The sequence below is a fragment of the Amblyomma americanum genome, chromosome 2, assembly GCF_052857255.1.
Source record: "Amblyomma americanum isolate KBUSLIRL-KWMA chromosome 2, ASM5285725v1, whole genome shotgun sequence".
NCBI classification, from domain to species: domain Eukaryota; kingdom Metazoa; phylum Arthropoda; class Arachnida; order Ixodida; family Ixodidae; genus Amblyomma; species Amblyomma americanum.
The window spans coordinates 80,882,639-80,905,449 of NC_135498.1; the positions used below are offsets into that span (position 1 = coordinate 80,882,639).

Below are 22,811 nucleotides of genomic sequence, written 5' to 3' on the forward strand. Positions count from 1 at the left end.
ATTCGACCGCCGTGGCCAGGATCAAACCAGCGTCTTTCGGGGCAGCAGCCGAGCATCATGACCACTGAGCCACCGCGGTGGCTTTCTACATCGTCCTTGGCCTTCAGGTAATCCCCGAGTGCTAGAAAAGAAACCATCGCACTTGATCGTCTGGTTCCGTACAGCATCACAACAGAACTTCCAATGATGAATCCTTACATATACAGTGATTTCCCCCAGTTATGTTATCAATATAAATATGTGCCATGATGTATTTATAAAATTCAATTTTATTGGCATGTCTGTACATACAAGATATACATAACACATGAAAGTGTATGTCAAAAAGAAAAGCCTGACCAAATGTATCATGAAACATGCACATGATACTACATGTTCACATTTTACATACAAGAGCCATTACGAAGTCTAGAGGTGATCGCAGTGTTTTTTTACTACCAACAGAACACATTCCAAATGAGTTGATGCAAGTCTTACATAAAAGCAGGTTACCTCAGCCACTTTCATTTCATAATTGATAAAATTCATAAACAAGTCATAAAATTAAACCTGGACGGAAAATAAGAATATGTTATCAATATTGTCAATACGGTTTAAAAGCACTAACATACATTCATGAGAATATATAAAACCAGACTATACTTTACATTCAGTTTTAAATATGGGCTCAACAAAGCATTCAGTCAGTAATTTCGGTTAGAATGTTGAAATTCACGAGAAAAACTAGTGCTAATCCACAGAAAACTGCAAGACTGGTCTTTGTTTACAAGGTGTTACAAATTAATGCATTAAACATATCTACACAGTCGCCATTAATGCAGTATTTACAACAAAAAATTTGTTCAACTTAAACGTGGAGAACTCATGCACTTTTTCAAATCTCATGTCCTGTGGTGAAATGTATTAGGAATTAAAATACCAAAAATTGATTTCTGACTAGAAACAAAAGTAATGCTTCTGTCATTTTCCTGAGAACTAGTCTCGGGATAGGTCTTCAGTACAGCTGAAGTGAACAGTTAATATTCGCGAGGGGCCACAGGGACTACATAATCTCTCGAATGGCACACTCATAACAGAGCTGATGAACTACTATGTAGACCTCTCTGACAGCATAAAAGTTTGACTTGCAAGTGTACAGATGCATGATGAATGTACATATCACAGCATACCAAAATATAAATCACACAGAACAGGCAACAGTCTAGCCTTTAATGTAAGTAGCATTTTGGCAAGGTGCCAAAGCTGTTGCCATCTGCAAATGTGTCCTGTTCTTACCATGCTAAATAACGATGATTAGAGTAAATTACATAGTTCACATAGCTAAATTGTTTGTTGAAAGCACCCCAAACTCTAATGGCAGCAACAATTTTCTACAAGAAGAACTGGCAATGCAGAAAACCTGGAAATCTAATGGCTACACCAATGCACAAAGTTACTTGGGGAAAGGAGAACAATAAGCTCATGAATTGTTCAATATCAGTTTGTAAAATGCAGCTGCCCCAACTGCAAGCACCCTTGCAGTAATCATATTTCCTGGAACAAGATGTATTTTGGATGAGTTAAGGAGACGTGCTAATTGCACTCTCTCAATTGCATTACATTCGCACGTTTTTGTGTGCGCTACAAATATCTGTTAGCAGAAAGTGAAGAAGTAAATACACCGAAACTCGCGCACAAGCCGCATTAATTTGTTGCTGTGGCAAGCAAAAAATAGATTCCTTTTTATCCTTGTTTGACCACCATTAACAGCAAGCTGCAAACTTACAAGCTCACTTTAAATGCAATACCGTATACTTAGCTTACACTAAAGTAAGCTTACAAAGCCCTGCTACTCGCAACAATTTCAGAGAAACAGTGTTTAGTTAGGCCCGTGCAAATGCACCCCTGCAGTGTTTCCAAACTGGACTGCTTGAGTTCAGACACCATTGGTAGCAGTAGGTGTGGAGCGTGTCCCATCAAGACCGCAAGCTGCAGCAAAGCTCTGAGCTGAGAATAGCTTAAATACATCCTTTTGCAAAAAAGCTGTGAAATTGCCAAATGGACACAGCTCTGTATCAACACCGACACGCATATTCTTGCAGAAGTGTGTGTGACGAGTCACATCCTTGCCATTATACAGCACTCTCACAAACCTCTCTTTTCTAGCATTGCTGTATGCCTCTAAAACGATTCTAGACGCATAGGGAGGAATGGTGCCATCATCGAATCCGAGTGCTGATGCAACGGGGATCAGGTTGATGTCATGACCCGAAAAGAAAAAAAACTTTGTCTTCGACGCACCCTCCATGAAGTCACGCAAACCTCGATGAATTCGAGCCAGCAGGTAATGTGCCTTGAGAATGCTGCTCCGGCGAAAGGATAAGTCCTGAGACAGCTGTCGGCCCTCCCAGTCCACATAGGAGATGACGTTGCCAACGTGCTCCATTGTGGCACAGTGATGGTCGGCACAGGGCAGTGGCTTGCGCTGGCACACAAAGCCCATTAGTCCATCCATAATGGGCCTCGGTGCAACAAACTCCGAGTTGTTCCCCTGAGGGCTGAGCACTTCGCCCAGTGTGCCAAGCAGCTGCACGACGGCAAGGTGGTTCTTGAGCATGAGCTTGGTCTTGCGCGTGAAGAGCCTCTCGTACGTCTTGAGCTGTGGGCAGGCACAGTGTGGGCCCATGCAGAAATTGATGTCTCGCGATGGCACCAGGTGGAGCCTGTCAAATGAAAACTTGGGCAAAAAGCTGTAGAGAAACGCTAGAGCACTCTGGTATGTGCGGGAAAAGACGGTGCTATACAACTTGACGGAACGCGCATCCCAGTCATCCGGCAGCAACCTCCAGGGACCAGTGTGGTAGGCATCATGGAGGCTGGCTCCCATGTTGACGTGCTGCACTACACCGTCCCATGTCAGCTGGCCCTCCGCACAGTTGCTCTGGTTTGGGTGTGTGGCAATAGTGGCAAAGATGTTCTTCAATGGTAGCAACGGATGCTTTGTGACGTGAGAGATAAACGAATGCAGAGGGCTCTTCTTGCTACTGAGAGGTGAAGTTGTGCTCGGAGGTTGACGACATGCGAGAAGGTGCTGATTACGGACACGCCGCAGAGGCATGCGCTCTCCGTGTCGCACCATTATGGCGACAGCCTCCAAGGTGAAGTTACTGCTTGGGACTTTGCCTGCAGCGAAGAGCAAAACGTAAGGGCACATTAAATAATAGAGACATGGAATAAACTTGATGCATGAACATGGCCTAGTTTTTGTCAAGGATTCTAGTGACCAGAAAGAGCGGATTTTTAGTAATATAACTTCATAAATGACTTACACACAGGAGATTACACCCGTAGCTTTTATGATATTTCCTTACACTGCAGTTATGCTCGCCACATGAGCTCATCAACGAAACAAAGAGGCCCAGCCTTTGACACACTGAATGGCAACATTAGAGCCTGCAGCTTTTTTCTGAAAATGCCCATGTCAGGTGCTTGCCACCCACAGTATGCATAAAGCAAATTAAAAAAATTCGGCAGAGACACTTAGGAGAGCTTTTGTGTGTTCATACGAAAGAATTCCTGTCCCTGGGTGCACTGACACCCAGCCACACACACATGTGCATATGACACCACCCAGAACACTGTACGACAAACGGTTGCACCACAATTTTGATAAGAAAATTGGTTTTTGGAGAAAGGAGTAACTGTCTCACATTTTGATGGAGACCTCAACTGCACTTTAAACGAAGAGGTAAAGAGTCTGTGAAGGCATACAATTGAAGGTGCACATGTCATCGGTTCGAATCCCTGTCGAAAGCTAGCCTCCAACTTGGCTAGCCCATGTAAGCTATATGCAACGACGATAAATCGTACGACACCACCCGGAATGCTGTGCGACAAATAGTTGCTTCACAATTTTGGTACAAATGTTGTCAAGAAAACTGGTGCCACATTGAGGCTGGCCAGTGGGGAAGTATACATAGATTAACAACATGTATAAGATTGTCTGAAGTGGCGGGTCTAGGCTTGCTGTGTGCGCGTCATACGACCGCTTGATGGCGTCGCCCTATTTGTCTTGCCATCGCTGGGATTTTCTGCGCCATCTGCGAGTACACACACTAACACACGCCGCCGGCTTTTCTCGTAATGGGACTAATAATGCTTTCGCATTAAAGCTAAAAATGCCGCACTGTACTCGTAAAAAACGATGCAGCAGACTATATATGCCCTTAGAGTAGCCCTAGCCCCGAGATGCTAGACAGGGCCTGTGTTCACTGAGACTGCGATGTACACAGTCATAAACCGCTTTCAGATTTGTAGTCTGCTGCTCACCTTCTTGCCACAGGGATATACTGTTGTACGGGTTGCAGTATTTCATCGCTTTGGCCTTTGTGAGACTGTGGGACAGCTGCAAGTTGCGTTGCCCCGCATTGTAAAGCACTGCAGTGGTTTCTGGATACTTGGATTTGCCGTCATCAGTACGTCCAATCAAGCATACTGAAAAAGTTGCAACAGTAAACAAACACACATTAACAGCACTTCTGCAAAGCTTGCGCTGTGCGCATTCTAACACACTCTTAATACTCTCAGAATGTAGCTTGCTTTAAGTGCTAAGATGACAAAATTGGCGCTTAACTACTCACTGGTGATTGCCATGCCGACGATCCATATCACAATGAACGATGCAAAGAGGAGCCGTTGCCTCACTAGAAACTTCGTCACCCAAAGAACTAAAGACACCATTTTCACAACTAGCGTCAGATCAGCCCATCGAAAATAAACACATGGCAGGAGCGCATGACTTCGCTAAGCGGCGATTAGAAAGCCGCCAGAAAGAATGAGATTCAACACAAGGAACAAGGCCGCATCGAAGGGAAACACGAAAGCAACGCGGGTGCGTTCAAATTTTTTGGCGACGAGAGAAATGAAAACGCAATGACGTGTTTAGTTTATCGTAAAAGTGCCAAAGCACTTCGTGAGAACCACGGTGAAAACCATGAACTAAAAAGACGCTTGGCGGCGCTAGATTCGCCAGCAGTCAGTTTCAGTTTTTGTTTTCCACTTGGCATTTCATCTTTTCGCCGTTCTCGTCTTTTCCAACGACAATGCCTACCTGCTGCGCCGTCAATCGGACGAGAAGATCACAGAGTCTTTGGCAAAGCCGTTTCAAAAATAAGGGTCCATTGCATCGCAATGGGACGACACTAGCAAATTACAGGGCGTTGCACACACTGTACGTACGGAGCCTTGTCTGTACAGCTCTGTGTCGACCCATTGCGCTAGCGTCGTCAACTCTGCTCTTTATTGTGATGCACGTTCCCGCACTATAAGCCCGTTATGCCGTCAGTTGGGGATAAATTTATGAAAGAATAGGTGGAAAACCTTCACCAGGCAGCCGACGTTGCAGTGACCTTTACCGATTTATATGTCTCGACCGAACCGGAGCGAGGGCGAGGCTATCTGGGGAGGTGCCGGCGCTTTTCTGTTAGTTCACATTAGCGTCTCCAAAAGGTATGCGTGTTGCTCTTTCGACGGAGTGTATCAAGGACTGTTTCGTACTGTACCAAATTATGCCTAAACAGGCTTTTATTGTGGTGTCTTCGGCTGAACCGCACTGCCTCCGTGCCGGTGCTTAGGAAGTGACGTCAAATACTACACGAGTGGCACGTCCACTTGCACCTCAGCCGAACGTGCAATACATTCTCAGAGTGCCGTTGGTCTTTCTGCTCTCTGTTCACCGTGGCCTCTGAGACTTTTACAAATCACAGAGGCCATTTTTACGAGCGGCCGACGCCAACGAGTGCAGTCAGCAATTTGTACAGTTAGCAACAACCTCTTCAGTCACAGCGCGCAGGACCGGCGTTCATAGCGACGGTGGGCAATGCGGGAACCACGACCATGCTCACGAAATACTGCGACTGTGCTTGTGCAGGTTTGTCAGACATACCACAGCGTTATGCTTGCTGGCTTTAATGCATACGCTTTAGAGCAGCTAGAGTGACTTCCGAAAATATCTGCCGACGATTCTCAATCCAATCTCAGCTCCCCACATTGTCACTGTATTGACATATCTTTTAACCTATGCTCACGTTGACAAAAACTATGATGTCAAAGTGCAGGCGTGCGAGATGAACCGCATTTGCCGTTCGCCGCACTAAAAATATTGACGAACCTTTAATTTTTTCAAACGGTCAAGGCACAGCGCTCGCCGGCCGGTGGCTGCATGATTGCAGCGCGAATATGCAGCCGCTACATATATTCAACATTTCTTTAAAATATGCCCACTTGTGATGCTTCGTGTTTTTTCCTCTTCGTCGATGCTTCCTATCGGCCGCTGTGTAGTGATATTGTCTGCGCCAACAGCATCGTACGCCCGCGACGTCTGCTAGCGCGAGCTGCACGACGGGATTGCACCACGCTCCACCGTCGGTCTCCACGGTGGCGCGGTGGCGCGCACTCGTGTCGTGCTCGTCCCAACCGAACGTAAGGCACTGCACGAGTGGCATTCAGCCGAACGTGGGGCACCGCACGAGTGCGTGGAAAACTCCACGAGTGCCGTCAGCCGAAGACACCATAAGCTTCTAACAGCGCTTGTTACGCGCGCTGCAGCATATATATTCGTCTTTCTCGTCAGTCATTTCTCTCGCATTGTGCAGCTGAAACGTGGCTGCGCTGTGCAGTTGGGTTAAAAGCACGTTTGGAAGTAAATGACACCCTACATCTCCAGCCATCGATGAGGCGATCGAGACATCAGCCGCCTGCAACTCGAAACTGAAACTGCAGCACTTTCGAGGGCCGATCGAGTGTCGAGATTTCCGCGTCTTCGGTCGCCATTTGTTTGCTACGTGAAAATGTGGTTTTAATATGACCTTAATCTCATCATCATTCCACTACTGCTCGATTACGCTTGGAAGACAAGGACCAGATAAAAAAGTAGAAACGTAGTGTTTTATGCACACACTCCTTTGCCGCAGCAGGGTGACCTGCATCCTTGTTTTCTATGGTTTCTCTGAAATTGCAGGGTTCTGCAAACAATTCTCACATTTCTCTCGTTCAGCTAATTTATTCCTTTGATATAACAGAAGACATTACGACTGCAGCCGCTTGCTTGTGTGCACATAGCGCGAACTAAAGGCCACTTTGGAGCTGCATTCTCATGAGAACAACGCAAAAAGCTGAGAACGAAAGGGCGAAAGACGCGACAGCGAACTTGCAGCGAACACCGAACTTTTGGGACGTGCCGTCCAACGTCCGGTGACTGTGTCCGCTTCGGAAGGCGGAAATGCGGCATCCAGAAAAATCGATAGATGGATGGCAGGTAGGAGTATCCCCCTTTGAAACAGGGTGGTGGCAGTTGCTACCACCCCGCCATTTACGTGGCTTTGGCCAGCTTTGGCTCAACAACTAGAAACAACTTATCTCAATGACGATACTGAGCGTTGATGGAATGCATGTAAAAAAAAAATCGGATTAGGCTATATGTTTTTGTTCGTTATTATAATTCATTCTTTGAGGTTCGTCCAGTTTCGTCTTTGTAGCGTTAGTAGTGAGACCGTGGATAGCCAGTGGATAGCCACCTTACCGCGGAGGTCGTTCTATATCGTTTGTGTCGGGGCCGCCATCTATTGCTCGTTCTGGCTGGAAAGCTCGTGTTCATGTCGTGATGCATCTGGTGCGTCGTCCGACTACAAATGCCGCGACTACTTTCAGCTGGTAATCCACGAGACTTTCCGTGTGCACCGCTCGTAGTGGCACCAGCCAAGCTAAAGGTCGGGAGCGAGCTACTGACGAAAGCCAGAGAAGCCTCACTAAAGGTTGGCCACTGCACGGATTTCCCGCTTCGTTAGGCTAAAGCTGGCTACGCCAACAACCTCGTTCATCAGCCACCGCTGTGGCCGATATGAAGGATGAAGCAGACGCGCTTTCAGATCTTTCAGCTGCAGTCTGCATGTCGGGCGAAGCTGCCTGAGGCAGTTGATTAGTGGCAAAAAATTCGCCATCAGATGTCTGCAGAATCGTAGTGAAATCGCTCGTCAAGATGGTGTCGATTTGCGTCGACGTTGATTTGGACATGCAACCGATGTCCTTTGACTTGGTGTTTCCCGAGGGCATCGAAAGAGGCGGCCGATTAAGCTTTAATTTTTCCAGGGCCCTGCCCGGTTCCGGGGTTTTTGATGGTGGTTGTGAGGACTCCGCAAAGCGGCGCCTTGTAGCAGCCAATTCTTTCGATGCTGCCTACGCGCGCGAAAAAGTGCAAGTGTACTCGGGTGACAAGCCGAGCACCTTCTGTTACATTGACGCGCGGCGTACTGAAGGCGACGTCATTGATGATGAAGAAGTAGAGATCCAGACTGAGGGCTGCGAAATTGAAATAGAGTCAGCTCTTTCACCGCCACCTGCATCGCCCTTCGGAGACCCCCCGACACCAGAAAGTGAGGATTCCGCTGACCCACCCGCGGCTGTCGCTAGCAGCGCCACTGCCGGTGCGGATACGGCTCACGCAGTTGGATGCAGCGCGGGTGACACTGTCGATGAAATAGACTTGACAAATGATGAGAGCAGTGCCGTTGAGCATGTAGCAGTGAATGAGAGTGCCACTTCCGTAGATCACACATACATGGTTAGTGAGGCTGGTCCCATGACGAGTGAGGGTAAGAATGAGGTTGCAGTGGGTAAGAATGAGGTTGCTTCTGCCCACAGTGCCATTTCACATACAGCTAAAGATTCAAGCACTGGTACTGCTACTGTTGTTTCAAAAACTGCAAATGACGTCCAAGTCATGAAAGCAGCTTCCAGTACAGTGACCAGCAGCACTGGAAATGCTGCTAGCAGTTCAAAAGGTAACAATGCTCCTAAAGCAATGCCACTCTACTCATGCTTGTACTGCAGACACATAACACCATGCAAAGAGACTGCAATAGCTCACTGCAAGGTGCATACCTCAAGGAAGGATCCTTTGCCAAAACAGAAGTTAGTAGGTCCTGCTGCAGCACCGGTTCAAAAAGCTGAAGCGTTGGCATCACCAGACAAGGCTAAGCCTCAGAGGAACTGTGCCAAGCCACGCATTGCAAATGTGTTCTCTCTCACTAAGGACAAGTTGTCGGTTGTCTCAACACCCATTAGCTCATCAGACAAGCTTCTTCAGGGTGACGATGTGACAAAGCAAGGTTGCATGGAAACAACAGTCTTGCCCACTGTCCTCAATATGCTTGCCTCCATGTCACCCAATGTCAAGCGCGTTATCCTAAAAACCAGTCCCGTTCCTCCTGCAAAGGCTGGGTCACTGCCTCCAAAGAGTGTTACCACTGTTGTCAGGACAAGCAGTGTTCCGGAGTCAAAATCTCTGTCTCATTCACCAGTACCAAAGCTGCAGCCAGTCTTGTTGCCTAAGTCAATCACGGAATCTAAGCGCCCACTTGCACCAAAGCCTCCTACAAACACCAAAATAGTGTTCAAGTGCTTTAAATGCTCTCATGTTACATTTGATAAGCTGGTTGCCCTGAAACACCTCCAAGAGCACACAGCGGCAGCACAAGAGAAACAAACAGAAAAAGAGAGCCCACAGAGCAATGACCAAGAAGATGCATCAGTTTCAAGCACATTTCCCACACAAGACGGACCACAGCCTCCAAAGAAACGTGCCCTGCCTCTGATGGGGTCGCAGCTGAAGCCTCTTGTTCGTCCTTCAAAATGCGAAATGGAGTCAATTAAGTATTTTGCTTGTACCAGGTGCCGGAAGGTTTACAAGAACAAGGCTAGCTTGTCCAAGCACATGATGAAGCACACTGGGGAGCATAAGTTCCACTGTGAGATCTGTGACAGACGCTTTCAGTTTAAGTCTGTACTTCAGGTGCACATGAAGGTGCACAATCGAATTACGCCGTTCAAGTGCCCCAAGTGCAAGCGGAGCTTCACTACAGACACGGGCCTTCAGAACCACCTGAAGAAATTGCACAGTGATCCAGTAATCTGCCACCTCTGCAACCTGCCATTTGTTCGGCAGCATAATCTGGTTGTGCACTTAATGCAAAGGCATGGTCAAACCGCCCAGTATCGCTGCACTAGCTGCCGAAAGCCATTTTTCACAGAGGATGACCTCAATAACCACAAAAGTGTGTGCAAAGGGGACGTCTATCGACACTGTGCTCACTGCAGCTTCAAGGGTGCTAACTACAAAGAACTGTGCCAACATGTGGTCCAGTGCCATCCAGAGGTGCCGCAGTTCAAATGTGACATTTGTGACTTGGTTTTTATCCACAAGATTCGGCTGCGAATGCATATCCGAACACACCAACCTGGCTACAAGCCAAAGAAGGCGAAGCACACTTACAAATGCCCGCAGTGTGACAAAGAGCTGCGCAGTCAGTCGGGCTTGCAGTCCCATCTGAGCTCCCACAACAACATTCGCCCCTTTTCATGCCCCACATGCAGTTGCAGCTTCTCTTCTAAAGGGAGCTTGAGGTCTCACCGCATTAATGTGCACGGGTCAACAACATACAGTTGTGATCAGTGCCCACTCACCTGCAAGTCCCTGTTTGCATTGCGCAAGCACAAAACCTTGATCCATGGTCAGGTTATCAAGTTTCAATGTGACAACTGCAGCAAACGCTTCACCAGTGAACGCAAGAAGCAGCTGCACACGGCTGTTGTGCACATGGGCGACACAGCCTGCCTTGCGGACGGGCAGAACCCTTTTCCAGGACTGAAGGTTTACCGCTGTACGGAGTCCGAGTGCTCTTTTGCCACCTTCAGCCTGTACAGAAGCAAGGCTCATGCCATCACTCACACTGGAGTTATGCCTTTCCAATGCGACAAGTGCGACAAGGCATTTGTGGTGCAGGACGAGCTCAGGAGGCACATAACTCTGCAGCACGATAAAGGCAAGCAGAGGCCTTGTCCTCACTGTGGTCGGATGTTTGTGTCTGACACTCGTTATGAGTGGCACTTGCGCCTGCACCAGAACAACCAGGGCTTCAAGTGTGACAAGTGCAGCTACCTGTACGAATCCAAGGCATACCTGGAGCACCACCAGACGCGTCACACAGAGGAAAGCGAGTCCGTCTGCCAAGTGTGCAACAAGACGTTCAGGGTAAGTAGCTAGGTGCGGTCCTGAAAGAACAAAATTAACAGAACAGAAAGAGCAGTAGTACACAACACTTTTGCATTCGTGGCAAGTAAGGAGACTTAAGTGCCCCTCGGCAGTTTTTTTTACAAATCATCTTCATTGAAGTACAGCCTCTGTGGCAGGGATTTGATCCTGCAACTTAGAGCTTAACAGCTGAATGTCAATGACTGAGCCACCGCAGCGGGTGAAAATTGTTTAAGGAAACATTGCCACAGTGTTGGACTGGCGTAGTCTGTATATATTTGCTAAAGTTTTACAGCTAAACTGGTAGATGAGTGGCAAGGGAGGTGATGCACGCAATACTTAGTGTTTGTCCCGCATTGCATTTGGCACCTCCACCTGTTTTTTGTTTACAAATTCAGCTTGCTGACTTCACTGTTGCAAGAGTTCGCATGCGTGCATAGCTCTAGCTGTATTAAATGTTCCTAATTGATTATTTGGCGGTAAACATTTGGACAACTGGTTAGTTCTAACAGGGCATTTTTGCAGTGTTATTACGCGATAGCGTAAGGAGCTCATTTTGCTGAAAGCCCGCCGTCGGCCGTCATCCAGTGTTAGTTGTAAAAAATCCCATAATATAGAAAAACCAGCATATAGAAGTAAATCACTGAAAGAAAATACCCACCATTGGGGTTTGAACTTAAGCCCTCTGCGTACTAGGCAGGCAGGCAACGTGTAGGCCACGAAGGGTCATTGGTTCGAGTGTATTAGAGGGGCACCGAGCGAACGTGTTGTGGTCTGTATAACTTAGTAACGTGTGTTTGGGATCTGTACTGTTATAGTAATAAAATAAAAACGAAACAGAATGAAATATGCTAATTAGGCATCCAAAATTGCACGTAATGAAAAGGCGGTGTTATGGTGCTTCATTGTGCTGGAACAAATGGTGTGTATGTGTGTATGTAGGAGCGTAATATGTCATGCAGTGTAACCTAGATAACGGTTGGTGATTAGTAATCGATAATTGTGATTGATGATTGGTAATGTGATCGGCAATTGTGATTGTAATCGATGACCATGATTTGTAATATGATTGTGGATTGGTAGTCTGAGAGAAATTAGACAGAAAAGGAATAAAAAGAGAAAAAAAGAGAAGGCACTATCTTATCTACCCAGAAGTCTAAGCCTAAGCGTCCTCCTAAATTTATTTTGGAGTGTGTGGCATTTAAAGGGGCTCTGAAAGGGCCTCTAATAAAGTTGTGGTATGCCTGGGATGTTAAAGCACGCCGCTTTTTGAATATTGTCCAGGAAGAATTTTTTTAAAGGGGCTCTGAAACGCCTTCCGAGGAGAGCACATTAACTCACTTAATCACTGCACTGTGTTGCCATGAAAACCAGAGCCAAATAATACTCTTCTACACGCAGCAGACGACCCACAATCATGCGTCAAAGTTGGCGAGCCCTTTCCGGCGACATTTTCATGCTCGCACCCTCCTCCGTCCCCCGCATCTGCGTAGACAAGGTGAGAGGTGGCCATTGGTTAGATTCTTTCAGACGTCAGGCAGCTACCGTGGCCATGGCCAATAAGCCGTTTATCTCCGGCGGGTCGGGAAGCTCCGCTCCCAGAGGGGCGTCGGCGAAGGAGCGCATACCTTCCAGTGTGCAAAAAGTGACGAGAGAAGAGGGAAAGGCGCGAAGACGCTGAAATTCGAATTTTAACTACAGATAACTCAGCTTCTACAAAGCGCATTTAAAAAATCCTTGCTGGACACTATTTGTGAAGTGGCGTGCTTCAATATCCCAGGCGTGCCGCAACTTTATTAGGGCCCCCTTCACTGCCCCGTTAATGTCCTTTGTAGAAACAGAGTTATCTTTAGTCAAAATTTGAATTTCACTGTCTTCGCGCCTTTCCCTCTCCTGTCGTCATTTGCACATTGGAAGGTTGGCACTCCTCTTCGCCCAGCTACGCGGCTTATTGGCCGTGGCCTTGGTAGCGGCCTGACGTCTGAAAGAATCTAACCAATAGCCACCTCTCAACATGTATACGTAGATGCAAGCGACGGAGGAGGAGCGACTCGCATGAAAGAGTCGCTGGGAAGGGCTTGCCAACTTCCACATGTGATTGTGGGTTCTCTGCTACGTGTAGAAGTGTATTATTTGGCTCAGGTGTTCATGACAACACGGTGCAGCGATTGATCAAGTTGATGTCCTCTCCTCGGAAGGTGTTTCAGAGCCCCTTTAAGACATGAAACTCATGCTGTAGCAAGAATGTTCTAGAATGAAAACTAAATTGTGCCAGAAAATTTCTCCAGTTGCATAGTGGAAAGAGCTCACAGCTTTTAAGGAATGAAAACACTAGAGCAGCTTTTGTGGCAGGAGGGAATTGCTTTTAGAATGGACCTTTGGTTTGTTTTATATATATCCTCCATTTGTTTTGAGCAAAGAAAGATACTTTACAGTTTTCCAAAAACAAGAACGCATTGAAAATTGTCAATTATATTAGTTCTGTGGTATTGTAGACAGATGCAAAGATTCTTGTCCAAAGATTCCAGTCAAAGTTGCAAGCATAGCAGCGAGGTTGGGCAGAATGTCCACCTGCTTCACCAAGGTAGACTTCATGGAGTTCTGTGGCTCTCTGCGGCCTTCTTTTCTGCAGACTGCACGTGCCATGGGCATTCACGTGACCCACATGCACCCGGAGGCGGCGAAAACCCCATCTCTCCAGGTGTTGCGCTCGCTGCGCTACCCGCACGGCTGTGACCAGTGCCCCGTGCGCTTCAAGTCTACCACCGAGCTGCGGGCACACAAGCTGTGCCGGCACTCCACTACCACTGGCGGCAAGCGGCCTGGCAGCAATCCGGGGAGGAACTATGAGTGCGAATTCTGCAACAAGGCCTTCAAGCACAACTGCGCTCTGCAGACCCACCTCCGTGTACACACGGGAGAGCGGCCGTTTGCGTGCCCGTACTGCACCAAGAGGTTCAACATTCATCAGACACTCAAGGATCACATTGTGACTGTGCACACCAAGGACTTCAAGCTCCACTGTCTGTTGTGTGGCAAGGGCGTCGTCAACAATACAAAGCTCAAGCAGCACCTCCAGCATGCACATAAGGCTGTTCCCAAGCCTTCCTTGCCCATCTCAGCACGAGGCAAGGCGGCAGACAAGGCTGGAGACTTTGTCTCCACCCCAGCCAGGCCAAGGGCACCTCGGATACTTTCGAGGAGACTAGAGGAGCCACAACTGCAGCCACAGGAGATACACATGGCGCCGATTGTGTTTGTCGAGGACCAGGGTACTGAGATAAGCGAGGTTTATGTTGAGCAAGAAGTGGTTACTGCCACGGAAACAGCTATGGTTGTTGAGGACCCCATCAAGCTCCTGACCTCTTTCTTTTGAAGGGGTCTGAGCTTGCAGAGACATTTTGCCAGAGTGCCTATTATCTGTTTTTTGAGGAGCCAGTAACCTCACAAGTGAGTCTTACGTGGCTTTGCTTGAAAAGCAGTGTACACTTGTATCTTTGTACAGTGTTTGTGCTTTTCTCTTTGAACATACAATTCTTAGCATGTTAGTTAAAATGCTTTTATGTGTGAGGGAGTTACTGGAGATTTCAGAATGCAGTTTTTTTTGTTTGATGATAATGTTGCACTTTTGCTTTTCTCTCATGTACTTTCATTTTATTCACTGCAGTAGCTGCAAAATGTGTCTCATATTGTGTTCATTCCTCCAGAATTTTGTTCAGGATTCACTTAATTGAGGTCTGAGTCAGAACTTAGCACCTTTAAATGGCTGCTTCTGCCTTGCTTGCAAAAGTCCACTAAGCTGGTGGCTTCCCTCGTTGAATTCATATGTTGCGTTTGGTTTGTGAAAAGGGGAATTGTTTGCAACGTCTGAGCTTGCTGTTGTTCCTTTTACAGTCCCAGTTGAAGAAGTCTATTGATTCCAATTGGAATTCCAACTAGTATTAAGTGGAACCAATATGAGTTACTGGTTTCTAATTGGCAGCAGCTTGTCCTGATGGTTTTACCAACTGATGTTAACTGGAACCAGTTGGAGTCACTGGGTTCTTGAGATCCAATTGGTTCTTGAGATTCTAAGTGGACATTCCCATCGGTTACAGAGGTCGTGTTATGGCTACATATTGCTCATTACTGACACACAACAGTGAACTAAAGAGGTTTCTGTTAAAAAGATATTAGAAGCTTTACCTGCTGAATTATTTTCATCATTTTCACTACCACCGCAGGTGTGAGTAAATGAAACAGTTCCATTCAACAGACAAGCGTCACTAGCTCCAGCAGGAGGATTCCATTAATGGAGTATATAAATGGAAGCAAAAGTGTGTTCTGTGGATATGTATTGAGCTTATGTTCCTTGTGTGTGATGCTTTTATGGTGGTCTTTATGGCTTCACTTCTCACAGTGTGCAATTCTCACAATTTCAATTTCCCTGTAAAATGTTGGCACAAGGCAGAATGTTCCCTAATGGTCCTGAGAGAAAATCTAATTGGTTCCAGTTGGAACCCGGTGATTTTTGACGCCACTGAAACCTACTATAACCAATTGGAACCAATTGGAAGTACGTCCTATTGGTGTCCGAAAACCTGACTGATCTCAATTGGAAAAATTCCAATTGGATCCAACGGACTTTTTTAGGTGGCGTAAGCCAGTTTTATATACACACATGTGAAGGTTTTTTTTGCTGCTGTACCTACACTGAATACCGTCATACCATTGATTTTATTTGACTCAAGCGGAAACGTGTGCAGTGTAATGAATTTTCCAGATTATACAGTAATCCAAAATATTGACTTCACTACATCAGTTGATTTGTACATTGTGGGTTTTATGGTCCTTGGGTACTTTCTTTCATTTGTTACCTGCTCATGTTCTGCTGCATGGTTTGGTCATGTGCTTAGGAGCTGAAAATGAAAACTTAACAGAGATTGATGCAATTACAGAAAAATGTCTGTCAGTGACAACTGAAATGGTCACCTCAAAATGGTTGGGCAGTGAGTCCGCCACTCCACTATTGGTGACTGCACCTTTTATTGCTTTGTACTTGCAGACAACATTCTTTGGCAATGTAGTAGAAAACGCAAACATAAGGCAGTGGCATCCAGACCTATGTGGTTGGTTTGTGAGCATGTGCCTTTTTCTCATAGTTTCCATTGGATATTCACAGAAAGCTGTGAGCGAGTAACCCTATGCGTGTAGTGCCATTGCCATCTGCTAATATCGGCAGTTTGAAGGAAAGAAGGCTGAGCAGGTGTGTACGTACAGTGCATTGCTTTCGTATTCAGATTTGAACTAAATTTCAGACTTCAGTTATCAAACCTCAACTAAAGAAATGTTATGGAAGACTTTTCCAAACTTCTTCCCTACAGTGTAGTAAACTATTTAATGTTTGTTGTGTGCATATTTTTCTGAAGAGCATGCAACCATTCAAAATGCTGGGACTCCTGTTGTCCAGTGAGCACCATTCCACATGCTATGCAATGTGGTTGGACAGTCTCACGACTTCTTTAAAAGTTGCTGTGGGCCTAAGCTTAGTGGGTATTGAAGTTGCCTTCAGGACTGTTACCAGGCTTTTTCCTTCTTGGCATTCTGATCATATGAAGTACAACCAACACTAACTATTTAAGGAAGCAAGAAGCTTTCATTCTGTAAATTGCCTAAGCATGCCAAGTGACTGTTTGAACCATTTCATTGTGACCAATTTTGCTGTGCATTTTGGTGTTTATGTTGTTGATGTTTATTCAGTGTTAAAGCTTCCATGTGTGAACTTTTCTTTGATGGTTTGGCAAGGAGCAACCAAGACAGCAAATTGTGTTATCGTAAAACACTTGCTTGCCATATATTTTCAATCACAAAACATGTGCAAAAGGCATTGTATGTTAATCCAGCTTCTGTATTAATATGTCACTATGTATATGAGCACTTCAGGATTAAATGTTTTGCAACCATTTACAAAGGTTTCCTTACTTAGGGCGGTCACTACCTGTCCTAATTAGACTTATTCCCTTATCACTTCTAGCACCTTGCTATTAATTATGAACTGCTGTTGCCAGTATCACATGGGAACAGCAGTTTATAATTAATAGCGATGTGCTGGAAGTGGTAAAGGAATATGTCTACTTGAGGCAGGTAGTGACCGCTGATCCAGATCATGAGAGAGAAATAAACTAGAATAAGAATAGGGTGGAATGCATATGACAGGTTTTCTCAGATCATGATTGGCAGTTTACCAATACCCCTCAAAACGAAAACTATGCAACAGCTGCATCTTACCAATACTCACCTATGGGGCAGAAACGCCAGGCTTACAAAAAGGGTTCAGCTTAAGATAAGGACAACACAGCGAGCTATGGAATGACAGGTGTAACGTTAAGAGACCGGACGTGAGCATAATGGGTGAGAGAACAAATGCAGGTTAATGACATCGTAGTCTGAAATCAAGAGGAAGAAATGCACTTGGGCAGGGCATGTAACACGATAGCAAGATAACCATTCGTTCATAAGGGCAACGGAGTGGATTCTAAGAGAATGCATGCATAGCAGGGGGCGGCAGAAAGTTAGGTGGGCGGATGAGTTTGGCGGGATATGGTGTCCGCGGCTGGCAAAGGACGGTTAATTGCAGAGACATGGGAGAGGCCTTTGCCTTGCAGTGGGCATAGTCGGGCTGATGATAATGATGTCCACAAATTCAAGAGCATTGGGTTATAAATGCAATCATTCAATCAAATCTGTCGGGAGAATAAGGAAAGAAAAGTGATATTGCAGTGGACAAGGAAGTAGTGATGGGTTTAATTAGCACAAAAGCGACAGCAGCCTGTTTGCTGAAATGTACAGTCACAAGCCATCACTGTGTTTATCGCAGTGTTTTATTTTTTTAATTCACAGTTTGTCAGAGGTCAACAATAACAAGTTTAATAGTTACAAAAAAGTAACAGTACAGGATGTAGTGGCACATTAATTGCTTTGATGTCATGCATATGCTGACTGTATTGCCAATGAAAAGTCATGGACTGCAGTCAGTCATGAAAGCTGTTTCTGAAACAGTAAACCCATGCAATACTATCAACAAGGTGAAGCACTGTGGCAATGTTATGTTCACAAAGCACAGTTGGCCATGTTCAGTTTGCCTATAGCAACACCCATATTTTTTCAACATCTAAGTTCAATGCTAAAATTCAATAAATAGCAGGATGAATAGCACAATATGCAGAGATACTTGACATTTTACAGCTCTAGCACGTATACAAAAAGCAGAACATACGTTTTGTACTAAGTTATTCTTTCACATATATATCAAACATCATTGCATCACTAGAAAGATCCGTAGAAGCTCACAACGAGAACCATAACGGAGCTCACAGCCTGCTGTAGCTCTTCGTGGTGATGTAATAGCTGCAGGGTGCAGTATGCGCCAGAGAACAAAAAGTTGAGTCCATCTCCCACTCATCTAATTCCTGGCTCTTGATCATTGGCAGACAGTGCTAAGCACACAGACACGTGCTTCCGACTAGATTTTAGCACAGAGCAAGGAAAGATCAGTGGGACCAGAAATGAAAGTAGTGAATGCTACACAAGGAAACTTCATCACAAAAGGCTATCATTACTGTGTAGAAAATCTTTTCTTGCTCCATGGTTCTGATGCAGCATGTTCAAAGGCTGTGCACAATGGTGCTTTGAGCACGCAATCTGCAGGTGCTGGTGGTTGCCATCAAATGTTTACTCACAATGCTTTTTGGCCCTTTGACAACACTTGCAGTCTTTACAAGGTGTCCAGAGTGTACTTGCACACAATCACCGGCAACCTCCACAAACAATGAGCACTACAAGTGACTCGCTGATGTGTCCCTTTGGTATAAGCAATCACTAACTATTGGGCAACAGTCTGGTCATAGAAGAGTCATGTCCTTCGTTGTTACGCATGTCCCATTCTGCTGATGGCTTCGTGAACCAGTCGTGGCATGCGGCAGCTGGTAAATGCATGGTCACACACTCCTGTATGTGGTTCACCACTGGCCATTCCAGCCATGTCTCTGGGACCATTTGAGCGGTCTGAACAGACCTTCAGCACTCCAAGCCACCTTTCTAGCTGCCAGACGGGCCAAGCATCTGCCATGTCTTGTGCTTTGGTCTTTGGCAGGTCATCTATGAAGCCACTCTGTCTGTGGTGCCTTTTGAGTCTTGAGTCTGGTTCAACACCTAGATCACCTTGGCCTCGATGAGAATGGCAACTATGGTGAAAACCACATAGACTAGCACCAGGCAGGCACCAAAGGCACGTTTCACATGGAATCGCAAGATGATCATCACAACCAAGGTGGAGACCAGCGTGGTGGTGATGGTCCCATAAAGGATGCCGATCATGGTCGTCCAGCTCAACTGCACAGACCAAATCAAGGTTTAGTGAGCAAAAAGAGCCATTTGTAGATGCACACATAATTTCGTGCTTGCTGAAAACAAGGTTCATGCCTAAAATCAAAAAGATGGCAAATGAAGGAGAGCAAAAAAAATATAAAGCTTAGCTATATGTCTTCGACCCTAATGGACATGAAAAGATGGAGGGCAATCAAGAGATGATCTAAATTACAGCACCTAATTGCAGCAGTGTAGGCACCAATGAAAGAATACCTTGCAGTCCATAGCACTGAGTACAGGAGCAAGTGTGCAGCATGCATAAATATACTGGATACATAGTAATACACATGTTGGGAATGAAAATAGCATAACGCAATATTCCTCAGGCCAACTACTAAAATTCCAAAAATTGGCACTGAAATGATGATGGCTATGATTACTAATGGAACATGCAATACAGCTATAGACCTTCGTTATTGGGTAAAACCCAATTTTACACGCTTCTTGTACCCCACATTTCTTAAAATACGGTTAAACCCAATTTATTTTACTAACAGGGTTAAACCGATTAGTAAAAGCCTACATGAAGCCATGGGCTTCTAAGGCCTTTCTGAAACTTGTGCTTTGCTGTATCTTGTGATCTTGCAAAGAAAATCGCAGATTGTCTCACTCCACAAACAAAGCAAGACCCTTGTCACTGGTTTGAGCAAGCTACATATGCAGCAAACCTACTTACACTCATCACACCCCCACTCTGTGCAAGCTTAAGCGTGTAAGGAATCCCAAAGCCGAGCAGAAGATCTGGGTTGCACTAAGTCAAGGTCCAGCAGACGCAGTATAGTAATTACGTGACAAGCAGAACAGGTGCCCTTGAAACGTTTCACTAAATGTCAGTAGATGCTCAGTATGTTTTGTTGGCAGTCAACAGAAATGCAGAAGCTGTTTGTATAAATGTGCAGTTTTCCTGATAAATTCTTGAACCACTTCATATGCTACTAGATAAGAACATCGCAAGATGCTGTGCTCAAGATGCACAGCAAGACCAAGAGTGGTGTAAGGTCCTCAGTAATTTGATATCCTCAAAGCTTGGAGGTAAACGATTATTCAGGATTCCACTTTTTGTTCTGTGCCTTGATAACTGGCTTAGAAAACCAAGTGATCTGTTATCAGTGCCACTTGTGCATTTTTCAGGACAGCGGGTTGCTGGTTTGAGAATTAATTCTTTGTTGCAAGGTTTGGTTTGGTTTATGGGGGTTTAATGTCCCAAAGCGACTCGGGCTATGAGGGATGCCGTAGTGAAGGGCTGCGAGAATTTCAACCATCCGGGGTTCTTTAACGTGCACTGACATCGCACGTACACGGGCCTCTAGCATTTTGCCTCCATTGAAATTCGAACGCCATGGCTGGGATCGAACCCACGTCTTCTGGGTCAGCAGCCGAGCACCATATCCACTGGGCCACTATGGCGGCTTTTTAATAGCAAGGACGTGTGAAACTGTTTGTATAAGCGAGCACGTTGGGATAGCACTGACTGGAAGTAACTAGATTGCTTCTTTAAAGCGAACAGCATATAAAATGAAGCACATATAATTGCAACACACTCAACGAGCCAATGCAGAAATAAGTGTAGAGGTTATTGCTAGCTAGAAGCTGTTTTAATTCACCTTCCTTGCTTACCGAGACCAGCTAGCACCAAGCTAAATAGCCTAAATTTGAACAGCGCAGACGCATTCGTGCTTGCTTCTAAAGTTCCAGCAGTTAAAAAAGGAAGCCTTTCTGCTGACGTGCTACGTTGTATGCCAACGAAAAATGACGTTGTATGAGTTCATTATTGTGTACGTAAGAAGCAGGAAGAGATTTGCTGACTGTGCTCGAGATGCAAACATTTTGTGCACTGCACTGACACATACACAAAACACCACTGTCCGAAAGTATGTCATTTTTTTTTAACTGACTTGACCAGTGTATCCATCTTTATTTATTCTATTTTCTTTGTCTTCTTGTTTGCAAGATGATACTAATAATAATATAAAAAACTGAACAGTACATCTTTTCCAGACATATTTTTTGCTTGTTCTTAGTATGATTGAAGCTTTGTCATGTCGGCATTTTGCCTTATGTGCCGAGGTGTCTTCGTTATCTGCATGCTGATATTTTTTTCACTCATGCAACGTTTTGCCAACTCTTTCCTGACCGTGCCATAGGCCATGGGTCATATGTGACTCACGTTTTGGACCTGCCGCCAAAAATTCAACACGGTGCTCCTTAACAAGCTGTGCTCTCTAGTTTGCTTCTATAACACCATTTCTTTGGTTTCAGATTTTTTTTATTCGCTAATGCGAGGAGGCGACATGAAAAATTTAACTGACGGGGCATAGTCCGCCGGTTGGCGATCATGCATCCGTTTCGCCGAGCGCTCCTCAAAGGCGAAACGCTACACTGAGCACATTTTTCGGTTCTTATGCTGTCTTTTTTTTTTTTTTTTAGAGCAGTAGCGGTGAGTTAGACAACCACATGGAATGGTCGGATTTCAGTTTCGATTGCGAGACTTTGTGTCAGAGGCCCGTGACACCAGCACATGCTCGCGCGTGTTTTGTATTGCCGTTCACGTATTTTATGCAGTGCGCTTGATTTGTAAATGATAAAAGTAGTTTTATTTGGTGGTTTAGGGTCTTTTCAACATACTGCCAAAATATTTTACCAAACGCGCCAGCAGATTTTTTATTATGATGATGTCAGAAAAGGCAACGCCCATTTTAAGGGCTTCTTCAATGTTCTTTTTATTTTTTATTGCTAACAAGCGAACAGAAAAATGAAAAAACTGCAAGCTTTGCTACAAAGAAAAAAAAATCAAGAACAGAACTCAGAACAAGCTTAATGTGCAGCGCATCTCTCATCTACCTAAATTCCATGTCCTCATGTTACCGCTTTCTCTAGTAGCACAGCAGTCACAATGCATAATTTGAAAGGCCACGGAAAGTGCAATGAACTATGTATGCAGCTGAAAATCGTAAGAATGGTAGCTTTGATCATGTGTAACGTTTTGTATATTTTAATTTTTTGTAAACAATTTCTTGCTAAATTCAGCGGCTTGTTTGTATTTTGCTTGTATTACTTTTGTGTTTTCAGCACATTTAATCTATAAAAAGCGGTAAGGAAGTGAAGCGTCAATATAGAGCACGGCGCCTCTGCAAACTAGACCGATCCTCGTCCCCCAATAAGCTTTTGGCTCGTAAAGCGGGCTTCTTTTATGACTCTTGCGCTTGCGGTGAAGACAACACAACGCTGCGCAGGGACGTACATTTATGAGGGAAAGAAGACGACTCAGTAACCGTCTCACTCGGTGTGAACACACGAACTGCGGAATATGAGGGGATAGGTGATAAAGGGGTGGGAGGTG

General features: G+C 45.4%; 3 protein-coding genes across 4 annotated transcripts in view; 1 reads left to right on the top strand and 2 right to left on the bottom strand.

Moving 5' to 3' along the window:
• Positions 1 to 251: 251 nt before the first annotated feature.
• LOC144121502 (2-phosphoxylose phosphatase 1) lies at positions 252 to 4,872 on the bottom strand. The gene is made up of 3 exons (XM_077654734.1): positions 4,620 to 4,872; positions 4,309 to 4,473; positions 252 to 3,162 (listed from the first exon to the last, which is right to left on the bottom strand). Exons 1-3 carry the CDS (start codon positions 4,717 to 4,719, stop codon positions 1,916 to 1,918), a joined length of 1,512 nt encoding a protein of 503 aa, XP_077510860.1. The 5' UTR covers positions 4,720 to 4,872; the 3' UTR covers positions 252 to 1,915.
• Positions 4,873 to 7,594: 2,722 nt separating this feature from the next.
• LOC144121517 (uncharacterized) lies at positions 7,595 to 17,007 on the top strand. The gene is made up of 2 exons (XM_077654754.1): positions 7,595 to 11,065; positions 13,698 to 17,007. The coding sequence occupies exons 1-2, from the start codon at positions 8,015 to 8,017 to the stop codon at positions 14,439 to 14,441; spliced, it is 3,795 nt and encodes a 1,264-aa protein (XP_077510880.1). The 5' UTR covers positions 7,595 to 8,014; the 3' UTR covers positions 14,442 to 17,007.
• An 899-nt stretch (positions 17,008 to 17,906) lies between these two features.
• LOC144121518 (mitochondrial sodium/calcium exchanger protein-like) overlaps positions 17,907 to 22,811 on the bottom strand; it is a 119,214-nt gene continuing 114,309 nt past the window's right edge. For both annotated transcript variants that reach the window (XM_077654756.1, XM_077654755.1), the window contains 2 exons: positions 20,148 to 20,212; positions 17,907 to 19,435 (listed from right to left, as the gene is read on the bottom strand). In XM_077654756.1, the coding sequence (XP_077510882.1) occupies positions 19,256 to 19,435; positions 20,148 to 20,212 (245 nt within the window). In that variant the 3' untranslated portion in view covers positions 17,907 to 19,255. The remainder of the gene's footprint in view (positions 19,436 to 20,147; positions 20,213 to 22,811) is intronic.

What these genes read in the sequence shown, in the direction of transcription:
- LOC144121502 (XM_077654734.1), bottom strand. Translation starts at nt 4,719, where the DNA reads ATGGTGTCTTTAGTTCTTTGGGTGACGAAGTTTCTAGTGAGGCAACGG. An exon ending in CGTCGGCATGGCAATCACCA is followed by an intron (nt 4,474 to 4,619) that starts GTGAGTAGTTAA and finishes CAACTTTTTCAG; the next exon opens with TATGCTTGATTGGACGTACT. An exon ending in TATATCCCTGTGGCAAGAAG is followed by an intron (nt 3,163 to 4,308) that starts GTGAGCAGCAGA and finishes TCTTCGCTGCAG; the next exon opens with GCAAAGTCCCAAGCAGTAAC.
- LOC144121517 (XM_077654754.1), top strand. Translation starts at nt 8,015, where the DNA reads ATGGTGTCGATTTGCGTCGACGTTGATTTGGACATGCAACCGATGTCC. An exon ending in TGTGCAACAAGACGTTCAGG is followed by an intron (nt 11,066 to 13,697) that starts GTAAGTAGCTAG and finishes TCTTTTCTGCAG; the next exon opens with ACTGCACGTGCCATGGGCAT.